The 25149-nt window shown below is 43.1% G+C and overlaps 1 protein-coding gene across 1 annotated transcript in view; it reads right to left on the reverse strand.

Moving 5' to 3' along the window:
• Nucleotides 1-360: 360 nt before the first annotated feature.
• LOC138350208 (uncharacterized) overlaps nucleotides 361-25149 on the reverse strand; it is a 33338-nt gene continuing 8549 nt past the window's right edge. Inside the window, exons 3-4 of the mRNA XM_069300556.1 lie at nucleotides 15456-16157; nucleotides 361-603 (exon numbers count right to left, since the gene is read on the reverse strand). Of these exons, the coding sequence (XP_069156657.1) occupies nucleotides 361-603; nucleotides 15456-16157 (945 nt within the window). The remainder of the gene's footprint in view (nucleotides 604-15455; nucleotides 16158-25149) is intronic.

Here is a 25149-nt window from a genome sequence, read left to right on the forward strand (position 1 = left end):
CCCACTCCTTCTGGATGGCTGGTAGGCTTCCAATGAATGATGTTTTCCGATCATACGTCATGTTATCTAGAAGATTTTTAGGATATTCCAAGCTGGCAGGTCATTTTTACACACCCAGAGCAAGTGGCCAGCTCTCAGTGCCGTAGTGTTACTCACTCCTGTGCAAGCCGAATGGAATCTAGTCTTACAGATATAACATTCAATTCCCGTTACCTTCGTCTTTAAGGAGTAGTTACAGCAAGTTCAATCATCGCGCAGGACAGAAATTATTCCCATGTTTCCTTTCACCAGATTCCACTGTTCACCTAGCAGTAAATGTTTTTCCAGGAGTATGGCAACTATTGTGTATTGTATATTAAGTCAGTAGTTGTCCTTGGGGAACCTCGATAAGCCTAAGAACAGCTTCCTCTCCTCAAAATACAACTCAATATCTTGTGATATAAGAAAAAAACTTACTGTTAATTGCTTCTGGGGGATCTCTCCTGTGATTTCCTGAACTTTATTCATGATGCTGGAGGCTGAGTCTCCCAGGTGTACGGGGTCAGCTGTGGCACCTGTCTCTGTGGTCATCATCTCCAGGGCCTCCCTGATGGTCTCCTGCACCTGTCATTACCAACACAAACATTAATGGTGAAACCTGGACTATAATGAGGCATCAGGCTACGAGGAAAGTTACAGGAAAAATATCAAATAGTCAAAGCACTGGCTAAATATCTCCAGTCGACCAACAAATTGGACCACATTTATACCTGGAAGAAGAGTAATGTAACTGGACTATAATGAAGCATCAGGCACTGAGTAATGTAACTGGACTATAATGAAGCATCAGGCACTGAGTAAAGTAACTGGACTATAATGAAGCATCAGGCTCTGAGTAAAGTAACTGGACTATAATGAAGCATCAGGCACTGAGTAAAGTAACTGGACTATAATGAAGCATCAGGCTCTGAGTAAAGTAACTGGACTATAATGAAGCATCAGGCTCCTAGTAATGCAACTGGACTATAATGAAGAATCAGGCTCTGAGTAATGTAACTGGACTATAATGAAGCATCAGGCTCTGACTAATGTAACTGGACTATAATGAAGCATCAGGCACTGAGTAATGTAACTGGACTATAATGAAGCATCAGGCACTGAGTAAAGTAACTGGACTATAATGAAGCATCAGGCACTGAGTAAAGTAACTGGACTATAATATAAAGTAACATAAGCGACATCAACCTAGCAGTGCAATTTTTTCTTCAAAAAAACTCTTAGCCTTTATAACACCCACTGTCCTATGCTTACGAAACAAGTCACAACCAAAAGGCTTAACAATCCCTGGCTTACAAAGGGAATACTTAAATCCATTAATAAAAAACATGACCTTGAGAAGAAGTATAGGTTAGGAATTGTCTCCAAAGAATTCTCAAAGAATTACTCATTATTGCTATTTAAGATAATTAGACGAGCCAAAACTAAATACTACCAAGATAAATTTACCCAAATAAAGAGCAACATTAAAAAAACTTGGAGCACAATTTCACAAATATTGGGATCAAAGACTTTAAATAACAAACCAACACTCCTGTCCAATAACGATGGTCAGCTTTCAGCCTCTGATTCTGCTATTGAGTTCAATAGGTTCTTCTCTTCCATTGGGTCATCCCTTGCAAATGATATTCCATCTTCCACTACTGACGTTAAGGACTATCTTACAGGTAACTATCCACAGTCTCTGTACCTAAAGCATATTAATTCCACTGACGTCAATGAGATAATCATTTCCCTTAAAACCAAGTCTAGTGCCCTTGAGGAGATACCAACTTTAATTTACAAAAAAGCCTCCAGATCTTTAGCCCCTGCTATTGCATTGCTCTTCAACAAGTCACTTGTACTCCAAACCTTTCCAGATATTCTAAAAAAAGCGAGAGTAACGCCTGTCCACAAATGTGATGATCTCACAAATGTTAACAACTACAGACCTATATCAATCCTGCCAAACTTGTCAAAAATTTAAAAAAACTAATCTATAAGCAGCTTTACTCTTATCTAGCCAAACACAATATACTTAGCCCTTGCCAATATGGCTTCAGACCCAAAAAAAGCACTAACGATGCACTTATTAGTATGCTTAACTCGATTCATACAGCTCTTGATAAAAATGAGTTCCCTGCTGGGTTATTTCTGGACCTGCGTAAAGCTTTTAACACTGTCAACCACCAAAACCTTCTTCTTAAATTACATCATTATGGAGTCAGAGGACACTCCCTGCAATACCTCAAATCCTACCATACTGACAGGCTCCAGTATGTTTCTGTGAATAATTCAATTTCTCCCACCCTACCCATCAACATTGGTGTTCCTCAGGGCAGCATACTTGGCCCTCTCCTCTTTCTCATCTACATTAATGACCTTCCAAATGCCTCCCAACACCTCAAACCAATTCTATTTGCTGATGACACAACCTTCATTTACTCCAGTCTTGACCCCCTTGCTCTAAATGCCGCAGTAAATACTGAGCTAAATAAAGTCCATCTTTGGCTAACTGCCAACAAACTCACCCTTAACATTGACAAAACTTTCTATATTCTGTTTGGCAATAAATCCTCTAATCAAATAAATCTCAAAATAAACAATACCCAAATTTGTAACAAATTAGATGGCAAATTCCTTGGCATTCTCATTGACCACAAGCTGAATTTCCAGGGACACATTCTAAATATATCAAAAAAAGTTTCAAAAACTGTTGGCATTCTTTCTAAGATCAGATATTATGTACCCCGCCCTGCCCTGGTGACTCTCTATTACTCCCTTATCTATCCATATCTTAACTATGGTATTTGTGCTTGGGGCTCTACTACCCAAAATCATTTACATCCTCTAATTACTCAACACAAAGCTGCTATTAGGAAAATATCCAACTCTGGCCCCAGACATCACTCGGTACCCCTACTCAAATCTCTGAATATGTTAGACATTAAGTCACTGCACATTCTCTCATGTGTATTATACATATATAAAATGCTAAACTGGAATGCCAATCCTGACCTCAAAAGCTTCATAGAAGGTTGTAACAGAACCCATGAGCACCACACCAGAAATAAATACAGTTTTGATATTCCAAGAGTACGTCTTAATCAAACTAGAAATGCTCTACAAATCAAGGGACCCAGATTGTGGAATGACCTTCCCAACCATGTTAAAGACTGTACCTCTCTCAACCAGTTTAAGAAAAACAAAGCTATACCTCATAAATTCCCTGTAACCTACCTTACCCCTCTATTGTCAACCAATGTCTGTTTTTTTAAAGAGCGCTGTTTATCTACAGAATTGTATTTGTGCTGCTTTTTCAGCTATGTTTTCATTCCATGTTTTCATTTTACTCTTTATGCTCAATTAGTATTAAGCTTTAGTCATTTAAGTTTTTCATGCCCGAAACGCTTTGCGTAATAGTGGCTTTAGGCATTGTATGTACTAGCTCTATCTATAAATCCATCACTCATTGTAAAATCTCTTGTATGTATGTACCTTACCTAAATACACACTTGATTTGATTGATTTCATTTGATAATGAAGCATCAGGCTCTGAGTAAAGTAACTGGACTATAATGAAGCATCAGGCACTGAGTAAAGTAACTGGACTATAATGAAGCATCAGGCTCTGAGTAAAGTAACTGGACTATAATGAAGCATCAGGAAACTGAAACTACACCTGTAGTCAGTCTGTCACTATTATGACAGTTGACATGAGTGAAGTGAACAAAGTGCTGACCACAGTGTAGAGAAACACCAAGATGACAGTTGACTTTATTAACACTTTCGCGCTATCTGGACGCGCCGGCGCGTTCGGTTTCGTCTAACGTAAACGCATAGTGGACATAAAGTTATGTCAACTTTTAAAATATTTGTATAAAATTCAATTTTAATCCGATTTCATTGGGGTTTGTTTCAAACGACGCGCCATGAAGTTCTTTTTCTCACCACTAGGCCGCCTGGCGCGTCGGCCTACCCGGTCACGTGACGGGCCCATTGTTTTTGTGTCACGTGTCGTGAGTCGATCACGCTCCCCTCACGCGTCAAACTCGAGCATTTTTACCCGTTTCCGTGTGGATTATACCCAATTACTTCATCAAAAATGGATCAAGGTCAAGGCCCAAGCACTTCTACGCCCAAGGAAGCCTCCAGGTCATCGAGAGTGGACAAAATAACCCAAATTTTTAAGAAGTGGAGCGGAGTGAAGCTCACACCAACGAAAATTCCAGGCCTTGTGGAGGATTTATCAGAAGCTGAAGGTGATGTAGAGGTATTGGAGGAAGATTTTGGAATCCACAACGATTATAGTGTACCTAGAGCTAGAGGGAATGATACGGCAACGAGTGATGAGGAGACTGAGGCCCTCACCGAGGAAGAGGAGGCACCGCGACCCCCTCCTCCTCCTCCATCTCGGCGCACACGTGGTGCATCTAGGCTATCTAGAAAAGTTGGTACCAGACATGTTACTCGTCGTAGGAACACACAACAAATTGCGCCAAGTGATTCTGAAAGTATAAGTGATGAGGATTCATTCGAGCCTGCTGAAAGGCGTACACGTACAGTACGTACTCGGCAGGCTGGGGCTGGTGAGGGCTGGAGTCGTAGCAATACTTCTCCAGTTGTTGATGATTTTACTGGAAATCCTGGACTGAAAATTCCCAAGCCTACTAGTGCACTGGCTTATATTCAATTGTTCATCACGCGTGCCCTCCTTGAGTTCTTTACCGTTGAAACAAATTTGTACGCCTCACAGTTATTCCGGATGGCCAATGAAAATGTATCAGATATTTGGACCCCAGTGAAGGTGAGTGAAATGGCGCGATTCCTAGTTCTGTTCATACTGATGGGCATAATTAGGCTCCCAACTATGAGGATGTATTGGCAAACAGCAAAGCCATGGCATGCTCGTTTCTTCAGCTTGTTCATGACGTCCAGACGATTCCAGCATATAAACCAGTTTTTCCACACATTCAATACCAATGCAGTGCCCGTGAACAATCGTGATAAGTTGATAAAAGTGAGACCAGTGATGGATTACTTGAAAGAGAGGTTTGCTCAAGTTTACATCCCCAAGAAAGAGTTGTGTTTGGATGAGGGTACAATGGCATGGCGAGGCCGACTATCCTTCAAAGTGTACAATCCAAACAAACCAGACAAGTATGGTGTGAAACTTTATATGCTTGCTGAATCTGTCTCTGGGTACATATGTGACTTTGACGTATACTCAGGTATTGGTAAGACGATAGTGGATACAGTAACGGGGTTGATGCAGCCTTTAGTGAACCAGGGTTACCATTTGTACATGGATAATTACTACAACTCGGTTACCCTGACAGAAACATTGAGAGAACTTGGGGTGTACACATGTGGCACAATTAGAATGCTACGTGGCGCCCCAAAGGTATTGCAAGCTCTAGCCAAGGGTAAACTTCCACTGGATACCACAGTATACCGCCGCAAAGATAATACCTTCATTCTCCTGTGGAAAGACAAGCGAGTGGTTTCAATCATTACCAACATCCACAATGCAGATACTCAGCGAGTTCAGCGAAGGACGCGAATTCGCAACCGAGACAGAACAAGTGGAATACAACAGGTAACAGTGAACAAACCGACTACAATTTGCGAGTACAATAAGTTCATGAAAGGTGTGGACCACTTCGATCAAATGGTTAAATATTACCATTTTACCAGGAAAACTCACAAGTGGACCAAAAAGATTACCTTTTATTTCCTGCAAATGGCATTGCATAATGCCTATGTTTTGTACAAATACAACACAACTGATCGAAAAAAGCTAACATTGCTACAGTTCCACGAAGTGGCAATCTGGGCCCTATTGCACTGGAACACAGAGGAGTGGCCTAAAACATCATCATCATCTCAACACTTGCGGCACGCTCCAGACATAAATGATGACACAGCTCCTGCCAATGCTGACGCCATGCCAACTCCCGGACCATCTGGTGTGAGGCGGCCTTTGTTCACTACACCACCTCAAGATGAAGCAGACAACGAATGTGAACCCGACATGTCTGCCACACTGCCAGTTGACGAAACTGTTTTGTCAGATGAATCTGACTCTCCTGCAACTCCTGTTACACCTCCAGCGAGAGGACCTGGCCGCCCTATTGTTGATTCAGAAAATCACATGAACTACAAACTGAAACATGAAATTTACAGACTGCCCAAACGTCTCAAGTGTCATGCATGCGCACGGTCCGGTAAAAGGAAGGACACGAACTATGGATGCAAGACCTGTGGTGTTGCACTCTGTGTTGTTCCCTGCTACACCAATTACCACCGGAAACAGGTGGATTGGGTGGTGAAGAAGTAACCACCCGCAACAGCTTCACTCCACCTACAAACCATCTGTTGAGCAACTTCAGGAATGAAGAACCTGAAGAAGGTGGAGTGAAGAACAAATGCTCAACTTACTGTTCCACAACCAGCCTTCCCTTGGTAAGTACACCTATTTGGTCCAAGTTTGTGTAGTATAATTTAGCTCATAGAACATTCTATTGCGAAAACATTGCCACAAAAATGAATGACATACATATAATAATAATATCAGAACAGTGAAATAAGTATAAACTTTCAAAGCAACGTTACGCGCGTGTCTCGTCCGGTCACCGTTACAGGGTAACAGTGCACCCACTTCCCACACTCTTGCGGGTGGGCCGGGACCATTATTCTACGATTATATTCATATCACCGTGTTGGGAATTTTATTGGGAGTCCATTGATACCAAAATTAAGGCTGTAGGACAATTGTAGAGGTGATAATAATCCAAAGAGTAAAAACATTTTGTTGCTGTTGAGCACTCACGGCGACTCATCTTCGTAGTTATTTATTTCATGCTGGTATCTCTATAGCTTTCGTGACTTTTTTTACTGATATTCTTCTAGAGAATTTTATTGCGAACACGTTGACACCAAAATGAAATACGTAGCATGAAAACTAAGGTCAGAAACGTAAAAAGAGTATACACATTTTTGTTTTTACGCTTAAGCTATAAAAACGCTGCGCGCACATACGGTTGGCTGAGTGACCTTCGCCGAGAGCGCGAAAGTGTTAATAACAATGTTTCAGGTATTAGAGCAAAAAAACAGCGCTGAACGTAATGAAACGTCATTTTCTGGCCCTGGCCCAGAACCTGGCCCCCCTCGAAGAGGCGTGAGGAGCAATGGCCTATAGAAACCCCCGTGTGGTTGGGAGCATTCTATGTCTGCCATCGACCGGGTCTGGCACCCAGAAAGGTAGGCACCCTAAAACAAACCCTTATTCTGGTGAAAATATTGCTACCAAAAGCTGAACGAGTGGACAGAACTCAAACAAAAATTAGCAAACGAGCATGACGTCATTACGTTGCAGCGCCACTGTCTATGCAACCCTCCCCCCTCCCCGGGAGGGGGAAGGGAGAGCCCCAGACCCTCACGCCTGGGGCTCTAAACTCACTTGGATGTCAAAACTCACGAAAAACACCGCCGACTGGAGGGAGGGATGCCGGGGAGCCTTTGGGACTCTCCCAGAAAATAGCGATACCTGCTTGATGGGGTTCTGGGAGTTCTTCTACTCCCCAAGCCCGGCCTGAGGCCGGGCTTAGGGAGTAGAAGCTGCTGCTCACAAGTAGCAGCTTGTGAGAGTTTGGTCCACCAGGCTGTTGCTTGGAGCAGCCCACAGGCCCACATACCCAACACAGCCCGGTTGGTCCGGCACTCCTTGAAGAAAACAATCTAGTTTTCTCTTGAAGATGCCCACGGGTGTTCCGGCAATATTTCTGATGCTCACTGGTAGGACGTTGAACAACCCCGGACCTCTGATGTTTATTCAGTTTTCTCTGATTGTGCCTATGGCACCTCTGTTCTTCACTGGTTCTATTCTGTATTTTCTTCCATATCATTCACTCCAGTATTCATTACATTCGCAATGTAATACAGCGATTCATTACATTCAACGCTGGTTTTCTGGGGGGCACCCTGTCAGCTCCCAGGAGCTAACTACCCAAAGACAAGGAAAAACAGGGACTTACCCAGGCGGCGGTCAGTCCTCACTCCTCAACGCGAAGCTGAGACAACTGGCTGCATCTGCCGACCAATGCAGTACAGGCCCTACTAGGTCCAAGGACTTTGACCAGGTAGCGAGGGGCCAGAACCCTGGTTGATACCTGGTTGATGGGGTTCTGGGAGCTCTTCTACTCCCCAAGCCCGGCCCGAGGCCAGGCTCGACTTGTGTCCGACCACCAACAACCCAGTGTCCGAATATAAACCCAAGACATGTTACCAAAGACGGCAGCCAGTGCAACAAACTTACGAACGTCATGGGCACGAGGATAGAACGCAGGCTGGCTAGACTTAACCCAGCAGACGACCTGGGAGACCAGAGCCTGGGAACAGGAAAGAAGGGAAACTGGGTCCACCCTAAGCACATCCCCAGCCACCACAGCCTTGGCGCGCAAATAACGATGGAGAGCCACAACCGGACACAACACATGATGCAGCCCCGGCCTGACCATCCAAGCATCAATAACCCAAGGACCTCTTCGGAAAGCAGCAGACTCATTCTTCGCCAGAAAAAGACGGCTGCAACAGAACAAACCTACTACCAGGACCAAAGGAGCAGAAACCCCTGCGCTGGAGGAGAGCATGAAGCTCCCCAACCCGACCCCCCCAGAGGCCAATGCCTACAGGATAAGAGCCTTAGAAAAACAGCCCTGAACTGAAGGGGCCACAACAAATAGAGGAGAAGAGAGAAAAGAGAGCACCCGGTCCAAAGACCAGGACGGCTCAAGTGGCGCATGAGCAGGCCGGTGGTGAAACAACGTACGAGACAGCTTGCGAAACGGAGCAGACGTAACATCAACACCGAACGCAAGTTGGAACGACTCCGTCAGCGCAGCACAATATGAGGCGACAGTATTTGGCACAAGATGACGATCTTGAAACAACCACGAAAGGATGGACAAAAACAACCCTATTAGAGATCGAAATACACCTACGTAGTGAGAGGAAAAACCGGAAGGATCGCCAGGAAACTTCATACTGGTGCCTAGTCAAAGCACGCAGGTGGGAGACCAACAACAAAGCCACCTGCACACCATACAAGTTGTGATAGACTTGAGTCAGAAAATCCAGACGCAAAGACTCGAGAAGAACGAACTAACTTTATATCGGGCTGGACCAATCTGCTGAAAGAGGCAGAGCTGCAAAAGACCCTCGGGTTCAAACACTGAGCAAGCAGCACCTGAAATGTAAATCTGTGTATCTATGTATTTACGTATGTAGGTTGGCTTAGCATTTTAAAACCACCGAATCACCTTCTGTGGTTGAGTGTTCAATAAACCCTTGAACTCTATGTTTAACATTTCTCTAACCATGTCCATGGAGGACAGAAGAAAATGTATATATGCTGGTTAGCATTGTAAATGTGTGGCCACGTCTGTTGTAGAAAATAATAATAAAAAAAAAAAGCACCTCAAACCAAGGCTGGGCAGGCCACCAAGGAGTCAGGACAACTCAACCCAGGTAAGACTCCCAGCGAGCTAGGACCTGGAGCAACATCTGAATCGGGGGGAAGAGGTACAGGTAACCCCCACCTCGCCCAGTCCTGCTGAAAAGCATGAACGCCGACGGCTCACAGTCAAGGAAGGGCGCCACGCCGACGCGAAGAGGTCCACCACCGGAGGCTCGAATGTCCGGCAGAGCTAACTGAACGACTCTGTGTCGACTGTCCACTCCGTTGCAAGGGGAAGGAAGTGGGACAGGCCCGTCTGTCAGGACATTGGACTCCCCAAACGTGAACTGCCAGGAGAGCCAAACCCTAAGAACTCAGCAGATGAGTCACCCGAAGTGACCAGCCCCAAAGAGCCAAGGACCGCATCGAACTCCCGTGGTTCAGGCAATGAACCACTGGGAAACAGTCCAAATGGAGCCGGATCGTTGACTCGCCAGCGACCCGAATCCTCCAGAGTGACATCCACACAGCCGCAAACTCCCGCACTGTGCTTTGAGCCCGATGGAAGGACTGACCCCATCATCCTTGGCCAGCTTGGTCAGCACAGGTCACAAAACCCCTGCCAGGAGACGACGAGTCTGTGAACACATCGAGTGAGGGCTCGGGAAAAGCCAAGGCACTGAACCCCGAAAAACCCTTAGAGGAAGCTGGCAACACAGCAACTGAGGCAAAGCCTCAGGAGGCCGAACTCAGCGGTCGCAAGAGAGGTACAAGAGACGCCCCTGAAGAAACCAGAACAGCCGACGAAGCCAAACCCGACCCGGTGGGTAGACCATCATGGCAAAGTTCAGGCTACACCACACAAACCCTCGAGCAACCGCCGTGTGACCCTAGAGCCCCTCAGGAACAGACGAAGGCTGGAATGCAGACAAAGCAGATCCACCGGAGGAAGAGACAAGGAAGTGGTCACAACGTCCCACACAAGACCCAGCCAAGACCGAACCTTAGAGGGAACCAGATGGGACTTCCTCCAGTTCACCCAGAACCAGAACCCGGCAAGCTCGGATAGAAATAAATCCCTGGCGAGCTGACACGTGAACTGACATGCAGCCCAAACCAGCCAGTCATCAAGGTAGGCCAAAACCTGAACACCTAACAGATGCAGACGGGCCACCATGACCCGGGTAAGGCGTGCAAACACGTGAGGTGCCAGGTCAACCCGAACGATAGACAATGAAAGCAGTAACTCTTGCACCCCACAACAAAACTGAGCCAGTCCCAGAACCCCAGATAAATTGGGATGTGCAAATACATGTCCTTGAGGTCCAGGAACACCATCCAAGTGCCTGGCTCCAACAGAAGCCGGACCTGGGACAGAGTGATCATCTGAAATGAGGGGCAAGAAACCCAGGGGTTGAGAAGGGACAAATCCAGAATGAACCACAGGTTCGTACAGTCCCGTTTCTGAACTGGAAACAGTCGGGAAACCCACCTGAGAGACGTGGTCGTTTCGACCACGACCAAGTGCACCCACTCCAAGACAACCTAACAGAGCGCAAAAGAAGAGGCCTGCCCTGCCAGCCCCCGAACCCCCTGAAGAAGGAGGGGCGACCCAACGCTACCACACGCCGCAAGAAACAACCTGAAAATCCCACGAATCATGAGAAATCCCACGAATCATGAGACCAGGCATAAGCAAACAGAGCAAGCCTCCCCCCCCCCCATCGCCCCATCAATAGGGTGAACCGCGAAAGGGCTGATGCCCCTTACGAGAACTTGACCTGCCTGCAGAGCGAGCACCACGCCTACCAGGTGCAGCCGAGACCAAAGGCGGCACCAGCTCCGAAACCGGCAACTGTGGCCCACCCCAACGTGCAGAACCGCGAGCCCTGGCATGACCCCTCTGGGAAGAACTAACATGAGAACCCTGGAGAACCAACAAATCAGACATCGGGCGGCAACTGGAAGAAGCCACCAGCCTATACTGCTCCACTGCAAAGGCCGCAAACAACAAAGGACACAAGTGTGAAAACAATCTAAGAGCCAGGGCCCAAGCGGATTCCAAGGAGGAAGCGAGCACCACCTGTCGACAGGCGAGATGCGCAGCGAAAAACCGCGAAAGCGCATACCGCAGGATTGGCGCAAACAGCTTCAAAAGTGCAGACGATGCACGAGCAGCCGAGACCAAGGCACCAGACCCAGGAATGGCCCCAAGCGCCTCTACATCCTCCACAAAGCCAATCCGAAGACAGCTCCAGGAGGGGGAAAAGAAATGAAGGACCAAAGCCAGCAAGCTACACACGTGCAAGTCCTCAGCCACAAGCGCAGCCAACATGGAAGGGAGCGGCAAATGAAGCTGAACCGCGCCAACATCCTGCAGAAGGGCAGGAGCAAAAAGGCACTCATTAAGGTGCTCAAAATCGCTCCCCCCCCCCTTAGGTAAACCTGGACCACAGTCAACGCCTCGCGCCACTCAAGCCTGCGGGTACGACAGAAGGAGTCCCAAGCATCCAATGAGAACAAAGGGCAGTCCGCAAGCCAAGACGAGCCCGGAACCTCATAACGAACCCAGAATGGAGATGAAGAACCAGACCTGAAGAAAGATGGATCCTTTATGGAGGCATATTCTGGGTCGCGCAGGAGGTAAGCCGAAATGGCTGTCCACAGTAGGCGAGGCGCGGGAAGCCAAAAACCTCCGAAAGGACAGAACCGAAGGATCTGCGGTGGCGTTGTCTGCACGACTTATCATGTTGTTTACTGGTGACCACGATGGTCTGTCGGCACCATACCAGTTTACTTGTACAAGTATGGTGAATAAAACAGGTAGATATTTATATATAATGTGTGTGTATATAGCGTAATAACACCACAAACAGTATTGTTGTAGGAGAAATATTAGTGCGTCTGGCCTTGAGGGCGGCAGCCACCAGCTGACTGTGTGAGGTCCTACGTCTTTGTACTTTTACTCACCATACAAGCTTAGATGTACAGTTATGGTGAACAAAACATGTAAATACTTATATATAATGTCTGTATATAAAAGCAAAAACAGTATGGTGGGAGGAGAATGGTGGCAAGTCAGGTGAGGTGAGGGAGGGAGTGGCAGCCAGTGGCGGGCTGCCACTGCCACTGCCACTCAGCATATGAACTTAGTGGTTCGTTATGGTGAACACGAATGTAGATACTTATATATAGACGCTATATATAGTGAATAAAAGCAAAAACAGTATGGTGGGAGGAGAATGTGGGCGAGTGAGGTGTTGAGAGAGGGAGTGAGTGGCAGCAAGTGGCTGGCTGGAATGTGGCGGTCACTCCTCGTTACTTTTTGACTCATAATAGCAACTTAGTGGTTCGTTATGGTGAACAAAACATGCAGATACTTATATATAACCTGTGTATATAGTGTAATAACCGACAAAGTATTTGTTCACTGTTTGATGAACATAATTGAATCAACAATATGGACACCATATTTTTTAGTACAGCGATGATTCACTCATTTTATTATATAAATATATCACACTACACACTATTGAATAATATTACTGCAAAAAACTAAGAAAAATCAATTAGAGACATTGAAATAATTAGGTAATTATCTCTTTGTGGCAACTCTGGCCTGACAGCTGGCGAGCAACAGACCGCCTGGGACGCACGCTGAGTCAGCGCCTGTTTTTTGCCAGGCTTCCCCGCCCTATAGCGGGCAATATATGCCACTTACGATTTTTTTTAGTATTTTTCCCATTATCAGTGAACACAAATTAACAGGTTAGGAAGAAATTTTTTTTTTTTTTTTTGTATGCGCCTGTGGGTGTCAAATGGTATATAGCCATGCGCCATTTTAGGGTTATCCTATCCTGTAACGAGCGAGCCGCGTGAATCCGAATAATGTCATCATTAGATTGAGTGAATTGAGTCACAAGCATGCAACAAAGCTCGCAGGAGTCAGGGTCAAATGTGTCACCGACCCAACAGGCAACACGACGGAGGCAAAAACAATGAGCATCACCTTAAGACAAAGGGACAGAGCAAGCCTCAAACTTACACAAAGTGAGTGCGAACTCAAGGGTCTCATCCATTGGATCCCGAGTGCCCCAGCGGGGTTTCCCAGGGCCCCTAGACTGGGTCTGCTAAGGGTAATCCCAGGCAGGGTACTGCTAACCAGCGCCCAAGCTACCAGTCAGCACAACTAATGCTGAACCCCCGGGACGTGTCCACTCACGAGGGTGAACCCGGGGGTAACACCAAACAAAAACAACCCTAATATAAAGGAGGAGGCACACCAAGGCAGACCCCCCCCCACCAGGCTAAAAGAAAAAGAAAAACCTCGCAAGAGGACATCATACCAAGATAAAAAAGCGCCGGCCACTGTTATAGGTGAAAACTGGGAAGGACAAGGAGGGGCAGATGGAACCAAAGTCGAAGTGACTCCCACCCACAAGTCCGGGCCACTAAAACCAAAACGTTGCATCTGGGGAAGCAACTAACCTCACATTGCAGCAACCTAAACATAGCATGCAATGCAGCTGCTGCCTGCACCCTCATATCATGATCAGTAGCATGGGTGACCTTGAGAATGTACAAACAACAAACGTCACATGACTCTGGGTCAAAATAATCACTGACCCTACACGCAGCATGGTGGAGGCACAACTGGTGATTGTCACCCTTGTACAAGGAGACAGAGCAACTATCAACCTCACACAAAGCGAGAGGGAACTCAAGGGTCGCATCCATCGGACCTCGGAGCCCCAGCGTGGTTTCCCAGGGCCCTTAACCTTGGTAACAAGCTAAGGGAAGCCAGGCAGGGATCCTGCAAACCGGCACCCAAAACTACCAAGCAAACTTCTAAAAGCTGAACCCCCAGGACGTGTCCACTCACAGAGGGCCCAGCAGGGGATACCATAAAGAACACAGATATGTGTATATAGATACCCTGAATATATATAGGGGCAACCGATCAAAGGCAGACCCACCCACCAGGCAGGAAAACAAAAACAAAAGAAAAACCCTACAAAAGGACAACTTATCCAGGTGGAACAGAGCCGGCCGCTATAATAGGTGATAACTAGCCGTGCCGTACCCCACGCTACCAGTGGGGTACGTCATACAAGTGACGAAAACTACCTCCTACCCTGAGGCAAGCAAGGGCAACAAAAGCGCCAGTTGACTCCAAGGGTAGCCAAGTACCGAGCAGTAAAAGACAGCAGAGGTAGATCCGAAGGTGATTTTTGGAAGGTGGCCATAAGCCCCAAGGGCAGTACTTACAAAGCACCGAGGGAAGGCGACCCTAGGTGCATGCAGCCCAAATACTGAAGAATATTACTCCTGGCTTGCACACCACCCTTAGACACAGACCATGCCACAAGGCACAGAAACTGAGACAAATTCAGTAGCCAGAGGCATAAGATCTCGCCATTATCACATCAGCCAAGAACTGAAGGGTGGATTGCTGGTGTGAGGGTCTGGGACTCCCCCTTCCCCCTCCCAGGGAGGGGGGTGGTAAGGTAGCACAGACAGCAGTGCAGCAACATGATGACGTCATGCTCATTTCCTAATTTTCGTTTGGGGAGTTCTGTCCACTCGTTCAGATTTCGGTAGCAATATTTTCACCAGAATAGGGGTTTGTTTTGGGGCACCTACCTTTCTGGGTGCCTGTCCTGGTCGATGGCAGACATAGAATGCTCCCAACCACATGGGAGTTTCTATAGGCCATTGCTCCTTGTGCCTCTCTGAGGGAGCCAAGTTCTGGCATGTGGTCCCCGGTAGGCAAGAACTCTATGCACATCGACTGATTCCAAAAAGCTAATATAGTATATTCATATCAGCCTGGATAGCTTCAGGAAACCAACGGGGCTCCCCCAGAAAGTTTCCTATATATAAAGTCTACTCTCATCATGATGTGTCTCCATGTCAAAAGTGTTTATATAGAGGCAATACTACACTCAGTTGGGTGAGAACAATGTGACCTTCAGCAGCGTACCTTCACTGAGGTGTGGACAGTCTTGACATTAGGGAAGAGTTCCTGGCACTTCTGGAGCCAATCTTCTATCTTCATGCTGCACCCATCAGCTGTGTCTATGGTTGTGTCAAACTCCTGTGGAGTGTTGACTGCGTCGAGGCTCCCCAACATGGCCTGCAGCTGAGTCTTCCCTTCCTCTCGTTGTGTTGTCATATCCACCACACTGGTATCCTCCAGTTCCAAGAGCTTCATTGCTGACTTGTTCTGCTCTACCAGAGCATAGAGTCTGTCCTGGAGCTGGAGGTGGTGAGTCTTCCAGTCCCCCAGCTGGCCCCGATACTCCCCCAGCTGGGACAGTACCTCTTCACAGCTAGTAATGAGGATGCTGATGATGCTCTTCTGCTCCTGCACCAGGGAACGTAACTTCTTACTGATGCCTCTGGTGGGACCTTCATAAGGTTTTGCTGGCACTACTTCCTCAGTTGATGGCTGGATATTTTTGAGTTTCCTAACAAAAGCCTCCACAGCATAGTTAATTGGGAACTGAGTAGCGGCTGTGGCAGCGTGCTCGGCACGGCAGCTGGGGCAGGTCAGCTGACCATTCTTGATAGCATCGTCAACACACTGGGAGCAGAATGTGTGACCACACAGCAGTGTACGAGGTCGTAGTTGATTGTCGTCATAATCGTTAAAACACACTGAACATTCCTCTGGCTTGTTATCCTGTGGAAAAGAATATTTAGTTATGCTAGATGTATTTACAACAAAAACTAATATTACAGTACTTTATTTACTAATACAAATTACATAATATTTTTATACATTCTTTGCATTAGCTATTTCAGAGCAGGGTTAATATTACTGACAGATTAACACATTCACAGCAAGGCCAATATTTTTTATAAACATATCTCGGAGTATGGGATAATATATTTTGGTAACATATTGCAGCAGCAGGGCTGTTTGTAAGCCATACCTGAGAGTACAGACTAACAAAACCCGTCCTTACTTTATTATGAATAATGGAAGGAACTGTATGTATCGTATGGAGTAATGGGGGAAGGATCAAGTATTCTTAGTCTAAGTTGGACAATAAGTACACTGTGGGTTACATCTTAACACATGGGTTTTATTGAACAACTCTGGATTATTTTACACTTACTATGGGGACACACAATTACATTACAGGATTGTTGAGATTGAGTGATACTCTTCACCAAACATAACCATGATGGATAAATTGACTATTGGTCTCACACAAATCTGGGCTTAGTTGATTTGATGGTGATAAGACCACCAAATCTTATCTATTTGATTTATAAACTAAGTACAGTATATATATATATAAAATGTCGTACCAAAGAGCCAGAACACACTTTTCGGCTTACTATGCAAGTCCCGATTTGCCTAATAAGCCAAGTTTTCATGAATTTCAATTTTTTTATATTTTTTCTTATGAAACAATACAGCTATTCATTTAATTATGTATGAGCTAATTTTTTTAAATTTGAGTTAAAACTACCGTAGATATATGACCGAAGCTAACGAACCCTAACTAACCTAACCTAACCTATCTTAACCTAACCTATATTAACCTAACCTAAACTAACATAACTAAATCAATAATTTATGTTCTGAATATAATATAAAAATAATATTTAAAATAAACTAATAGGAAACAATTTATTGAGAATAAAGAAAATCACTTGGCCTATTAGGCAAATCGGTCCTTGCATAGTAAGCCGAGAAGTGCATTCTGGCTACTAGGTACGACATTATATATATATATATATATATATATATATATATATATATATATATATATATATATATATATATATATATATATATTATATATATATATATATATATATATATATATATATATTATATATATATATATATATATATATATATATATATATATATGTCGTACCTAGTAGCCAGAACGCACTTTTCAGCCTACTATGCAAGGCCCGATTTGCCTAATAAGCCAAGTTTTCATGAATTAATGTTTTCTCGAGTACCTAACCTACCAAACCTAACCTAACCTAACTTTTTCGGCTACCTAACCTAACCTAACCTATAAAGATAGGTTAGGTTAGGTTAGGTAGGGTTGGTTAGGTTCGGTCATATATCTACGTTAATTTTAACTCCAATAAAAAAAATTGACCTCATACATAATGAAATGGGTAGCTTTATCATTTCATAAGAAAAAAATTAGAGAAAATATATTAATTCAGGAAAACTTGCCTTATTAGGCAAATCGGGCCTTGAATAGTAGGCCGAGAAGTGCGTTCTGGCTACTAGGTACGACATATATATATATATATATATATATATATATATATATATATATATATATACAGTGGAACCTCTATTAACGAGTTTAATCCGTTCTGGCACCGAGCTCGTTACCTGGAAAACTCGTCTTTGGAAACAAATTTCCCCATTTAAAATAAAGGAAATAAATTTAATCCGTTCCACTCCCAAAAACATCCATACTTGTATGACTTTTTTTATGTAAATATAATATTGCACATGTAAATATAAATGTTTTGTTGTAGTGTTTTAATATTTACTTTACCTTATGAAGAGTAGTTGCTGGCTTGAGGGAGACGATGGGGAGGTGGGAAGGATGAGAGGGGTTATGGTGTGGAAGGGGAATCCACCTCTGAGTCAGGCAGACTCTCTCTTCTTGGGAATTTCACCCAAATTTCATTTCAAATGTCACACAAGGATGCGTTAGACCAGCACCAAATAAAAAACTACGTTGATTACACTCGTTGTGTCAACAATATAATAGTCTTACCACGAAGATACAATACAATGCCGTTTTCTCAAATAGGCAATGTGGTTATTAAAGAAAACGGAAATTTCATGGCAAACATGTATACAATCCCCAAGTCGATCGGATAAGAATTGGATTTTATTGAAATATTTGCTCAAATGACGCTTGAGCGCGGTGTTTGGGTGCATTCAAGAGAAAAAAAGTGTGTCACGTTCAAGTGACATATACCTGCGAAAGTGATAACACTTTCATAAAGTGTTATCACAAAGTGATAAATTAATTAAACATTTTCACACACCTGGTTGTCACTGCTTTATCAGGGCAGCTTTTCCACGAATGAGTTCACCTTTTCAAACATTCCAAACACTTCCCTGATCTCAGTGGAAGAGGCAGCATCCTCCCTTACCTCCTCATTCCCTTACTAATGGTGTAAATTGTTAATGAGGACCTGCCATACTCCCTTGTGAGATCAATCACACAGACACCACACTCATGCTTTGCTATAATTTCCTTCTTTAAATCCACAGTAATTGTGTCTTTCTTCCTCTTGACAACACTATCTTTAGCAAGCAGCTTCTTTGGAGACATCGTGTGTTACAAATTGTAGTCGCAAAGCCACTAAAAACCCAAAGAAAAGCTCAAATAAATCCAGAGGGATGCTTGTCGTGTGAGATACAACAACAACACTGGCGTCGGAGGCGTCCGAGAATTTGCGAGAACCCACGAGACGCTAGGAAGCGCCATGTGGTTTCACTCGTTAATAGAGGCGAGCTCGTCAATAGAGACAAATTTGCTGCGAGTGGCTTGCTCGTTACTGGAAAAACTCGTTAATAGAGCCACTCGTTAATAGAGGTTCCACTGTATATATATATATATATATTAGTATATTTTGGTAGCAGTCTTTCCTGTAGACATATATTATTAAATATGACCGAAAAAGTAAGATTAATAATTCTAACACGAGTTTTCTCGATCTTTCTTATGTTTCTTTTCACTGTTATGGTAATTGAAAAATCAATTCTCCAAAATTCATTTTTATTTCTAGTCTGACGCAACACTTGAACGCGTTTCGTAATAACTTATTACATTTTCAAAGACTTTTAGTTTACACACACACAACTATTACCTGCAAACACTAAACAGAGTTCTTACTTATGCTATGATTTAAACAGCTTTCATTTTTCATTTTATACCCGCATTTTGGGTGAGGTGATATGTTACAACAGTTTTGGATGAGGTGAACAAAACTTTCAATACAGGATAGAACACGAAACAATGGGTATTGAAGGTGAGAATGGAAGTAATTGCAGAGGGCCTATTGGCCCATATTTCTTGATGCTTCTATATTGGAGCGGAGTCTTGAAGTGAGTAGAATATAGTTGTTCATTAATTGGCTGTTGATTGCTGGTGTTGACTTCTTGATGTGTAGTGACTCGCAGATGTCAAGCCGCCTGCTATCGCTGTATCTATCGATGATTTCTGTGTTGTTTGCTAAGATTTCTCTGGTGATGGTTTGGTTGTGGGAAGAGATTATATGTTCCTTAGTGGAGCCCTGTTGCTTATGCATCGTTAATCGCCTGGAAAGAGATGTTGTTGTCTTGCCTATATACTGATTTTTTTGAGGCTTACAGTCCCCAAGAGGGCATTTAAAGGCATAGACGACGTTGGTCTCTTTTTAAAGCATTCTGCTTTGTGTCTAGAGAGTTTCTCATGAGTAGGCTGGCCGTTTTTTTGGTTTTATAGGCAACTACAATTTTATCGAGGCAACTACAGAAGCACCATACTGTCCCCTGAGCTCAAAGCGGCAGCTAAGAGCCTTCGTGAGAACAAGGAAATAGTTGTCAGGAGAGGTGACAAGTCGCCAATATACGTCATTCTTAAAAAAGACGAATATCTGGCGAAAATGAACCTCATACTCTCTGACCAAACTAAATTCCAAAGGGTAACGAAGGACACTACAGCCGAATTGAAAGCAAAGGTCAACAAATTGATCGAAACTGTGAACGCCAAGAAATCCGGACTCCACCTGCCAAAGATTATTGGGGAATATAAACCTGGATACGCGTATGGAAATGTCAAGACACATAAGCCTGGAAACCCACTTCGGCCAATCATCAGCCAGATACCCACACCCACGTACAGACTGGCGAAACGACTCAACGGTTTGCTGACTCCTAATGTCCCTTGCGCCTTCAGCCTGAAGTCTCTAAAGGAATTTGTTGACTTACTGCGGGGAACACGGGCCACAGGGATAAGAGCCTCGTTGGACGTAGAATCACTGTTTACCAACGTACTTGTGGATGAAACAATCGGGATGATAGCGGACAGAGTGTATCGTGATCCGGCCTGTACTCCTCTTGACATACCTGAAAACAATCTAAGGAAACTAATCCAAGCTTGTACTAAAGAGGCACCCTTCTTGAGCCCGGATGGGCACATGTATAAGCAAGTAGATGGGGTTGCCATGGGTTCTCCCCTAGGTGTCCTTTTTGCGAACTTCTACATGGGTACCATCGAGCAAAAAGTCTTAGTCGACATGAACTTGAAACCGGCCATATACCGCAGGTATGTTGACGACATTTTTACACAGGTACCTGATGTCAGACATCTGCAGGAGCTGAAAGAGGCATTTGAGCAGAATTCTGTGTTGCGTTTCACTTACGAGATGGAGAAGGATGGGAAGCTGCCCTTTCTAGATGTAACAGTCATGGAAAGGAGCGGAGGTTTCCACACTGCAGTCTACACTAAGGAAACAAACATAGGAATGTGCCTGAATGCCAACAGTGACTGCCCAGAAAGGTACAAAAGGAGTGTTGTTAACGCTTATGTCGACCGTGCTCTCAGCCACAGCTCAGGATGGAAGCAAGTCGACGAAGAACTCTGTAGGGTAAGGCAGGTCCTAGTCAACAACGCCTTCTCCAATGGTTTCGTTGAAGACATCACAAGAAGGAAAGTGAAACGCCATGCAACCTCTGAAGAGACAACTAACACAACACCTATACCCCCTATTAGACTATTTTACAGGAACTTCTTTTCCACAGCTCATAAAATGGAGGAAAGGGTCCTGAAAGATATTGTTAATAGAAACGTTATCCCTACAGACAAAAATCAGAAGATACAACTGACGATTTACTATAAAACCAAAAAAAACGGCCAGCCTACTCATGAGAAACTCTCCAGACACAAAGCAGAACGCTTTAAAAGAGACCAACGTCGTCTATGCCTTCAAATGCCCTCTTGGGGACTGTAAGCCTCAAAAAACTCAGTATATAAGCAAGACAACAACATCTGTTTCCAGGCGATTAACGATGCATAAGCAACAGGGCTCCATTAAGGAACATATAATCTCTTCCCACAACCAAACCATCACCAGAAAAATCTTAGCAAACAACACAGAAATCATCGATAGATACAGCGATAGCAGGCGGCTTGACATTTGCGAGGCACTACACATCAAGATGTCAACACCAGCAATCAACAGCCAATTAATGCACAACTATATTCTACCCACTTCAAGACTCCACTCCAATATAGAAGCATCAAGAAATATGGGCCAATAGGCCCTCTGCAATTACTTCCATTCTTACCTTCAATACCCATTGTTTCGTGTTCTATCCTGTGTTGAAAGTTTTGTTCACCTCATTCAAAACTGTTGTAACATATCACCTCACCCAAAATGCGGGTATAAAATGAAAAATGAAAGATGTTTAAATCATAGCATAATTAAGAACTCTGTTTAGTGTTTGCAGGTAATAGTTGTGTGTGTGTAAACTAAAAGTCTTTGAAAATGTAATAAGTTATTACGAAACGCGTTCAAGTGTCGCGTCAGACTAGAAATAAAAACGAATTTTGGAGAATTGATTTTTCAATTACCATCAACAGTGAAAAGAAACATAATATCGAGAAAATTTGTGTTAGAATTATTAATATCACTTTTTCGGTCATATATATATATATATATATATATATATATATATATATATATATATATATATATATATATATATATGCAATTCACGATCACAAAACACTGATCGTTTTTATGCGGAAAATCCACAGAGAAATATGAAATGAGGTGAACGTTTCGGCTTTGTTAAAGCCTTTGTCAACACCAGACTGACTAAGGAGAAGGGAGAAGGGGGAGGATATATAGGCCGACACCTGACCAACCCATCCCTAGGGTTGGTCAGGTATAATTAACCAAAAACAGGTATAGCTTAGCTTAGAATGGTCAAAGAGGATTAAGCGGTCAGAGAATAAGGATGAAAGATTAAAAAAAAGCCTCATGAACACACAATATATGAATATACAATTATAATGAGACATTGTAAGCCTCTCTATCAGAGTTGTTTCTTAAACTGTTGTGCAATATTATAACTTAAAAATGGATCAAGTTTGTACATTCCAGTACTAACATTAAGAAGATTTGGACACTGACTGATTAGAGCAGACTCAATCAAATTCCGTTCCACGAAATCCCCACAATTGGTAATGCTTTTTGCCCCATTCCAGTTAATATTGTGATCGCATAAACTCGTATGTAGATACAATGCATTAGACGTTTGGGCAGTTCTAATACTATAAGCATGTTGTGACAACCGCAATTGTAAGGACTTTCCTGTTTGTCCAAGGTACACAGAATTACAATCATTGCAGGGAATCGAATACACACAACCTGCTGTATCAGGGGAGTTTTTTATTAAATTGGATTTGATCGTACTATTAGTGAACACCAAATTTATATTAAGTTTCTTAAAAATCAGAGACAATTTTTCAAGTCCACTCGCATAAGGTACCACCAATGAGTTAATAATTTTTGGTTTCGCCTTAGGGACGTGATTATAAAACGTATGCTTGGCTTGTACAAACGAGAAATCCAAAAACCTCTTAGGATATTGTAAACTCTTCCCAATTTCATATATTTTAGCAATCTCTTCATAAAAAAACTCAGGGCTGCAAATCCTCAAAGCTCGTAGAAACATTCCTGAAAATACTGCCTGTTTAACTTTACTATGATGATTCGAATAAAAATGAACATACGACCCCACGTTGGTAGGTTTCCTATACACATTAAATTTGAACTTTCTAGTGACTCTATGAATCATAATGTTCAAAAACGGAAGAGTACCATTCTCCTCAGTCTCACAAGTGAATTTTATTGAAGGTACCAAAGAATTGAGTTCATTAACCAATTGAACTAATAATCGGCCTTGCCGGATTATATGGCTTATGAGTTTTTATAAGACCATACATGTAAGGAAGAGAGGGGGATCGACTTGTTAGCCTAGATATCAACTCTTTATCGCCTTTACACACAGTTTTAAGAGTTTTGTTAAAATGTGCTTATGGCCGTGCAACAAAGACCAGATAGTTTTTCTTAATGAACTCAATTCTTTGGTACCTTCAATAAAATTCACTTGTGAGACTGAGGAGAATGGTACTCTTCCGTTTTTGGACATTATGATTCATAGAGTCACTAGAAAGTTCAAATTTAATGTGTATAGGAAGCCTACCAACGTGGGGTCGTATGTTCATTTTTATTCGAATCATCATAGTAAAGTTAAACAGGCAGTATTTTCAGGAATGTTTCTATGAGCTTTGAGGATTTGCAGCCCTGAGTTTTTTTATGAAGAGATTGCTAAAATATATGAAATTGGGAAGAGTTTACAATATCCTAAGAGGTTTTTGGATTTCTCGTTTGTACAAGCCAAGCATACGTTTTATAATCACGTCCCTAAGGCGAAACCAAAAATTATTAACTCATTGGTGGTACCTTATGCGAGTGGACTTGAAAAATTGTCTCTGATTTTTAAGAAACTTAATATAAATTTGGTGTTCACTAATAGTACGATCAAATCCAATTTAATAAAAAACTCCCCTGATACAGCAGGTTGTGTGTATTCGATTCCCTGCAATGATTGTAATTCTGTGTACCTTGGACAAACAGGAAAGTCCTTACAATTGCGGTTGTCACAACATGCTTATAGTATTAGAACTGCCCAAACGTCTAATGCATTGTATCTACATACGAGTTTATGCGATCACAATATTAACTGGAATGGGGCAAAAAGCATTACCAATTGTGGGGATTTCGTGGAACGGAATTTGATTGAGTCTGCTCTAATCAGTCAGTGTCCAAATCTTCTTAATGTTAGTACTGGAATGTACAAACTTGATCCATTTTTAAGTTATAATATTGCACAACAGTTTAAGAAACAACTCTGATAGAGTGGCTTACAATGTCTCATTATAATTGTATATTCATATATTGTGTGTTCATAAGGCTTTTCTTTAATCTTTCATCCTTATTCTCTGACCGCTTAATCCTCTTTGACCATTCTAAGCTAAGCTATACCTGTTTTTGGTTAATTACACCTGACCAACCCTAGGGATGGGTTGGTCAGGTGTCGGCCTATATATCCTCCCCCTTCTCCCTTCTCCTTAGTCAGTCTGGTGTTGACAAAGGCTTTAACAAAGCCGAAACGTTCACCTCATTTCATATTTCTCTGTGGATTTTCCGCATATATATATATATATATATATATATATATATATATATATATATATATATATATATATATATATATATATATATATATATATATATATGTCGTACCTAGTAGCCAGAACGCACTTCTAGGCCTACTATGCAAGGCCTGATTTGCTTAATAAGCACCTAACCTAACCTAACTTTTTCGGCTACCTAACCTAACCTAACCTATAAAGATAGGATAGGTTATGTTAGGTAGGGTTGGTTAGGTTCGGTCATATATCTACGTTAATTTTAACTCCAATAAAAAAAAATTGATCTCATACATAATGAAATGGGTAGCTTCATCATTTCGTAAGAAAAAAAATAGAGAAAATATATTAATTCAGGAAAACTTGGCTTATTAGGCAAATCAGGCCTTGCATAGGAGGCTG

The sequence above is a fragment of the Procambarus clarkii genome, chromosome 44, assembly GCF_040958095.1.
Source record: "Procambarus clarkii isolate CNS0578487 chromosome 44, FALCON_Pclarkii_2.0, whole genome shotgun sequence".
Lineage (NCBI taxonomy): Eukaryota > Metazoa > Arthropoda > Malacostraca > Decapoda > Cambaridae > Procambarus > Procambarus clarkii.